The following is a 7,471-nucleotide window of genomic DNA, read 5'->3' as shown; positions in this document are numbered from 1 at the left end:
GCATTTAACAAAACGCTACAAGCTACAATCCACCCACTAACCGCTACCAGCTAGTTTTGCCGAACACGCCCTAAATAAATCGTTTTCTAGTTACTAAACCCCAAACTGTATCAAGAAATAGGAGAATTTCAGTTCCATTTCCTTGGAGCCTACTTCAGCCCATTAATAACTCTTAAAACTTTATAATATAACATCTCCATCAAGAACACAACACAACAATAATATTATTTATGCAAAGATGAAACAACTTCCATAGTTATAGTTTATATAAAGACAAGCAACACTTGTGACTAACATGTTTAGCAACATATGAAAAGGTTCTATCAAAATCGATCCTCTCATTTTGATTGTAAGTTTTTTTCAAAGTTGTCCATCTTAGTGAATTTATATTTGCACAATGTATTGAAAGATTCATTCCTATGTAATCTTAACATTGGTGCTGGTTTGATATCTCAAACTTAGCTTAATTAAGTGTAGGTCAATACCTAAAGGACTAAATGTGAGTAGTTGAATAGTTGGAGGGCTATCGTGTATAAGCTGAATGGTTGGGATGTTTGCGATCGACCTTGAAACTTCACATTTGTTTTGACAATGAAAAAACTTTATAAACTCTCGCTTCAACTCCTCTCACCTTTTTGAGTTTTATTGTAGGTTGCTTGTAACCGTAGGCCATAGGGTCAAACCCATTGGGATATATGTACAAAACCCTACCCCAAGCTTTCTTTTATTCAAGAATCAAACCCTAATCTCTTATTATACATTAATTTTTGTTTTTAGTTTATAAAAAAGACACAAACCCATTAGTATTCATAAACATCCAATATCAAAAACATTGTGAACTAAATAGAACTCAAGAGATGTTCATTAGCCAACTTCATAAGAACAACAAACGGCTCGATAGTTGCAAGCTTCGCATTGTCCTTAGCTTCTTCCTTAACCTCATACTCAATCGTTGTTTTCACAAGACACGAAGAACCCATCTCATCATTCAGATTATCCTTCACCTCAATCCGGACTCTATAAAGTGTGAATCCAAAATCCAAATGCCCTCCTTCAATAATCTCCGCTTCTCTCACCTTCTTCTCATCATCAATCATCGTGTACTTTTCTTTATAATATGAAATCTCTGACCCTACACATATACTAGATAAAAACCGTTAGTGGTACAGTTTACTATTTTTTTTATCAGATAAAACCGTTGAAACTACCTGGCTTGAATGTGATCTTGATTATGGTACCGACGCCACCATCTCCTTCAACGACCTCAAGGTTATCGAGGATTTGTTTGGCAATGTCTCCGAGTTTGATTGATCCGTAGAGATCCCATGCTTTGTCTGCGGGTACCTTCACTTCAACTTCTTTTGATAATGTTCCGAACATTGTGTTTGAAGTATGAGATTTTAATATTGTTCACATTTGGTTCATATGTTTGGTATATGTAGAAGTAAAAAGGCATCGAGGTAGATATGTAGAAGATAAGACATGTGTGGTGTAAGCTAAAACCTGAGGAGTTATATTTTTCTATTTGTCAACCACAATATTTGCAAAGTTGTACTATCATAATCCTAGTATTATTTAATTTTTAAAATCTTCATATAATTTCACTTAAATTCCTGTATAGGATACAAACAGTCGCAATCATTTCATTTCTCCTGGTTGGTTTGAAGGTTACAAATGAATTATTTATATATATACTTTGAAATACTCTGAAATTTCAAAATAAGATTATAATAGGAGATGGTTCTTTTCGGAAAGTAACAATACAGCTTATGGAAAATTATGATATCATGAAAAATCATATAATTAAAAAAAATGTATACATTTTCATATGAAACAAGTATAGAACACTTCCCTTGTGGAAGAACCTAGAGAAGGAATACTATTTCTTTACAATCCTTCAATTCAATCCCATGATAAACTAATAAGAATTTTCTTTTGGTAATACTTAATTCCAACTTCGGTTATCAAAGTTATACATCAAAATATCAAACACTATCTAACGTTTAGAACGCTGAGATTGTGACGAAGAAATGAGATTTTAGCTACTATGCTATTTTGGTAAATAGGTTTGAAACTATACCTATTTCCTATTTGATAAATATTTTTTTAAATACACCTATTTGGTCAAAAACTCGTTTGAAATTATTAAAACTCTGCTCGACTCGCAAAAAGTCAACAAATCATTTAGCAAAAAAGAAATGACTTTAGATAGAAATCCAATAGTTGTGTTGTAAAAATAGTATAAAATCATTTAAAAAAAATAAATAAATAGCTGATGTGTTGTAAAAATCGTATAACATCATTGGAAAAATCCTGAAAACATGAGGTTGATGTCATTTGACCTTTGCTCATCCCTATATTTATTAATTTATATATGAAAAGTGATCATTTTGGTGGTTATCTCTAAAAGGAAACCCTAACTCTAACCGAAACCGAAACCGAAGCCGAAAAAATTATTCAACTAAAAGTACAAGAAAGATGATAAATACCCGGGGGATTTGGATTTTCCCATTTGCATAAATCTTAACGAGTACAATACTTAACTCTACCACAAACCACATATGTTACGGATGGGGTTTAAAAAAACGCATATGTTTTCTCTTGCTTCTTCTATGTTTTCTTTTCCTTTCAAAATATCCATTCTCTTTCCATTTCCCAGATTTACATTTCCACTTTGTCCTTTCCTACTCATTCATCATATAACAAAAACAACCCACAAAATATTCATTTCAATTCCAAAATCACCTGCACTTCCACTTCCAACATCAAAATCAGCAAACCGTTCGCCCATAACATATCGATGCAATGTAAAGATTCTTTGACCATTTCTCCTGCAAATTCAACAAACAAACATCATTTTCATTTTCTTCACATTTTTGCTCCCTGATTTGAGATTACCTTAACATGAGTGCTTGGAAATGTAGATGTTCTTAAAGTTTCTTGAGTCTCATCCATCATTTTGCGTCTTGGAATGCTGAGTATAAAAGCAGCTTGATCTGCTGTAGCAGCCATAGATGTTATCCTGTACCCACTCTCCCATCTCCTGTGTATTCCTTCACTCGGGTACAGAAAATCAAGCTCCACCACCTACAATCAACAAGGGTAAAATCGTAATTCTTGCTTGTTTTCTTATACATCAACACCCATACTCATGCTCATACTCATACCTGTTCGGAGTATCCAGAGTTTCTTGACATCACAACACCCCACCGATTGCCAGCTGTCGTCATGGAAGTCACGTGAAAACCTTCTTTCCATTTTTTGCTTATCCACTTGAATGGAAACGACTCGCTCACTTTATACGACTGCTGTGTGTAAGGTGTCCCTGAAAAAAATACAAAAATTAATAAATATAATATAAAGTTATACATAAAGTATAAACAATCAAATAAATAAACCTTCTCTAACCTTTAGACATAACAACCAAAGAGCTTCCATTTGCAGCACCAGCAATGGAGCTGATATAAAAATTCTTTTCCCACTGTTCCATTATCCAATCCTGAAGTGTAGTATAAATATATAAATAAATAAAAGAATACCCTTGTTAGTTATTTATTTAACTACCAAATTCGGAAAACTAATTAATAAAATAAAATATAAAATAAAACCTTGTGAAGAAAGACGGATGATAATTCATAAACTTGAGAACAGAAACCAGTTCCTGCATCCATAATTAGAGCCCAAAGATTTGAAGCTGAAGCCACACAGCTTATGTATAAACCATCTTCATTTCCCTTTTCTACATGCTGACGAAGCCTTGTATCCGCAACATTGTAATGATATCTGTAATTAATTAATTAATATTAATTATTAAATGCAAGTTAAATTACCAAAAAAAAAACATAAATTACCTTTGTTTCATGGGGCGACGTGCATTGTAAACTGATATCCATTGTGTAGCAGGACTACCTAATCTTACTTTCTTTTTTGGTTGTTCATCTTCTTCTAAATTTATAAGCAATCTACCTCGCTTTTGTCCCACCTAGTAAAATAAATCAAAAATTCAAAAAAGTAAATAAGTGTCTGAAACTTGTATGATTTGATTGAAAAAAGGGTCGGTTTGGTAATTTGAAAAGTTAAGATGATAAGGAAAGAAAACCTTGAGGGCCCCATCAATTCTGATTGGTCTTAATGATGTAACTGGTTCGATAAGAGTGTCAAAGAAAGATATCATTTTAGCATAATTTGGTTCCTCATCAAATTTCATAATTGTAACTGCTTCAAGGAATTGTTTGAAAGGTGCAGGACAAAAACAGCACATGAGCTCAGGTGAAGTCGCCATTTTCTTCTTGCAGACAAGGAAACTTTTGTTGTCTCCCTGTAACATTTAAAAAAATAAATAAACATTTTAATATGATAAAAGATGATTAATAATAAAAAAGAAAAAGAAAAGAGAAATGACCTGGTATCCTTGCCATGGTAACCTTCCTTTTATGAGAAATATTAATGTGTATGCAAGTGACTCTAGGTCATCTCTTCTACTACCTGTACGACCTAAATGTGCATGTACACTCGCGTATCTTATTGTTCCCCTGTTATAAAATATAGAATCGAATCATGCATGGAAATTGAATAAAGATATGTTATTATTATATTTAAATAAAAAAAACAAACCTGAAAATATCAGGTCGTTGATCGTATTCAACGTGCTGATTAGATGATGAATCTTTCCATTTCGAAGCTGAAGGAATAAGATTTCATGAATTAATGATGCGAGTTTAATTCAATATTAGGAAACAATATAAATGTGTTGAAACTTCAATGAATATAATTATGGGACTTATTTTGTTGTTATAGAAAGCATACCCAAGCCAAGATCGATAAGATATAGCTTCTTTTCATCAACTGATCCAGGTTGACCAAGTAGAAAGTTTTCAGGTTTCACATCTCCATGAACAAACCTTTAAGAAAAGAGAGATAATTAGGTTTTAAAAAAACATATAAAAACTATGCTTCAAAAGGTAAAATGTGAGCAAATCTTATCTTACCCCTTTGCATGAAGCTTTTCAAGAATTGATATTGCCTCAACAGCAATGCAAGCTGCCATACTTGGTGACATTCTGAAAAAAGAAAATGATTAATGATTTGAAAAAAATATTTGATTGAATAAATGGGTGTTTTATACTTTTATGTAAGATATTAAGATCACAAAGAAAGTCTTACGATTGGCCTAAAGAATTCCAAACATCCCAAAGACTTGGTCCAAGCATGTCCATGACCTGAAAAAGATTCAATTTTTTTCATGCCATGCCATAAAGAAGCAACAGATATATCCAGGGGTAAAAAAGTCAAAACTTACCAGAATGTAAAAGTCACCTTGCCGACCCTTGTAGTGAACCCATGGAATCCCATAACATCCATTCAATGTGCTATTTGCATTAAAAGGTCAAGAAATTAGAACATAGATAATTAGATATTATATAATAACCGAAGTTCTTAACAATTAGGGTTTGATCTTTGATATTTGATCTTTGATGCATACCTGTACACTTGCCACTCATAAGGAGGACCATAGTTGCAACCTTTACTATTACGATGCTCAAACTTCAATGCTACTTCAACTGCATCTGGACCTGTTCTACCACTGCCACCTGTCACCCTTCTACCAACATAAACCTGACCAAAACCACCCTTTCCCAGCTTCCTTTCAGTCTTATACATAGGAGAATTTCCCACCTGTACTCTTTCAGGAACAGGAGTTGCATTTCCTTCTTCTTCAACTCCCATTATTTTATCAGCACTTCCACCCTCCATATCTTTATCTGCAACACCAGGTTCTACAGCTCTAACACCAACACCAACACCAGCAGCAGCTTTGTTATGATTAGGAAGAATCTCACAATGTGGCTCAGGGTCTAAATCAATTAACCTAATGCCTCTGCCTCTACCAGTTGGCCTCACAACAGGGATTGCTGCTGAAGGCCCTTTTGCTACACCTGCAGCATTTCCACCTCTTCCTCTTCCACCACCAGTTTTTCTTCTTGTTCTGTTTTGAATGGGAGCAACAATGTCTTCAGCTTGATCAACAGGTTGAATATCTCCAATCCGTTTTGATCTACGTGCTCCACTACGAAGTTGTGGCATCGTCACCCATGCAAATTATATCCAGCTCATTTCCCCTAAGCAGCACCTTCAAGCCTCTGATTAACTACACAAGAAGAAACGGATTATAACGTGTAACAATGGTGGAGTTATCAATTTTGTGCCTAATTCATTGAAATATGTCATCTTTAGGGTACAATAGGAATGGAAATTTGGAAGTATGAGTGAAAAGTTGCTTACTTAGAAAGCAAAACATGTCAAAAATAATATAATACTAATTTTAGCAAAAATAACAAGTTGATAAATATAGAAGATTCTGATTTCTGCACTCTATGCTTTAAGGTTTTGATTCGTTTGGAGACAGAAAATCTACTCCAAAGCGATGGTAATCAACAGCATACAATAAACACATCTATCACATTTCAAATCAACAAAATTAAAACTTGCACAACTTTCTTTGTCAGGAGTAAAAGTACACAGGGAGTAAAAAATAAATTTACTTTGAGGACGCAAAACAATTTCTGGACCAAAACAGTGGAATAGAAGAATCAATAACTCAAAATCGGACAAAAAGATGATGCGGCATCTATGTGAAAAACAAAATCAGACAGTCTGAAGACAAATAACTCAATAAACCGAGCTCATTCGATAATCAAACGGCATCTAAACTCTGAAGCATTATCCGAGTGTTAAATTGGATTAAACGACGTAGACAACAGACACCAAAAGAAGACTCAAAGAAAACCGCAGGCAGATCGTACCTCAGGAACCGCAAAATCAAGTCGATCGGCGAGAAATGCTTGATCAATCCGCACATTCGGCACAGGAAAACCTAATTTTACGAGTCGATCGGCTGTCAGATCTTTCGAGTTAACCTGTTCCTCCACCTTATCTAAACAAATTCCAAAAAAATCAAAACCTTCTGCAACAAAAGTAGAAAAACTGATTGATCAATTTAGGGATTTTTATGAACGAAGGGAAGGGAAACTGATGATAAATTTAGGTAAGAGAGATTCGAGATGAAGCACGTAAAAATTGCGATGTACTCTTGTGATTCTTGCGGCTATCGGTGTGTTTCTCTCTCATATATGTACGTACATTTTTTTTGTATATATATTTACACTCACTGTGTCCTTCTCTCTCTAGATAATTTTTTATTATTTTTATTTGAATATTTTCATGAAACTGCCATAGAAAAGTGGAGAACATGAGGCATGCAACACATGTGGCCTTGTGAATGCTCAAATATTGTTTTTTTCCTCCACAAAAAATAATATTAGATTTTCTTTTCTTTAGTGCGATAAAATCCATTTTAAAAGGATATTTTAAACATAAAAAAATTTAGGCTATTTGAAAAAAATAGACAAAATTGTAAATTTGATCCTTGTGGTTTGCAAAAACATTTGGATGAGGTCCTAAAAGTTTTCAG

At 33.8% G+C, this 7,471-nt stretch overlaps 2 protein-coding genes across 2 annotated transcripts; both read right to left on the bottom strand.

The window, feature by feature from the left end:
* Positions 1 to 698: 698 nt before the first annotated feature.
* Positions 699 to 1,429, bottom strand: LOC145092496 (norbelladine synthase-like). Its single transcript, XM_079030439.1, has 2 exons — positions 1,209 to 1,429; positions 699 to 1,132 (listed from the first exon to the last, which is right to left on the bottom strand). Exons 1-2 carry the CDS (start codon positions 1,378 to 1,380, stop codon positions 840 to 842), a joined length of 465 nt encoding a protein of 154 aa, XP_078886565.1. The 5' UTR covers positions 1,381 to 1,429; the 3' UTR covers positions 699 to 839.
* Positions 1,430 to 2,576: 1,147 nt separating this feature from the next.
* Positions 2,577 to 7,130, bottom strand: LOC145092488 (casein kinase 1-like protein HD16). Its single transcript, XM_079030432.1, has 15 exons — positions 6,804 to 7,130; positions 5,483 to 6,148; positions 5,300 to 5,369; positions 5,164 to 5,219; positions 4,989 to 5,060; positions 4,807 to 4,901; positions 4,615 to 4,681; positions 4,403 to 4,532; positions 4,100 to 4,318; positions 3,852 to 3,982; positions 3,609 to 3,783; positions 3,409 to 3,499; positions 3,168 to 3,325; positions 2,899 to 3,087; positions 2,577 to 2,831 (listed from the first exon to the last, which is right to left on the bottom strand). Exons 2-15 carry the CDS (start codon positions 6,082 to 6,084, stop codon positions 2,772 to 2,774), a joined length of 2,115 nt encoding a protein of 704 aa, XP_078886558.1. The 5' UTR covers positions 6,085 to 6,148; positions 6,804 to 7,130; the 3' UTR covers positions 2,577 to 2,771.
* Between the last annotated feature and the right edge of the window lie 341 nt (positions 7,131 to 7,471).

The sequence above is a fragment of the Lactuca serriola genome, chromosome 1 (genome assembly GCF_051521515.1).
Source record: "Lactuca serriola cultivar US96UC23 chromosome 1, Lser_US96UC23_V15, whole genome shotgun sequence".
Taxonomy (NCBI): Eukaryota; Viridiplantae; Streptophyta; class Magnoliopsida; order Asterales; family Asteraceae; genus Lactuca; species Lactuca serriola.
This window is presented reverse-complemented; position numbering and strand designations above follow the sequence as displayed.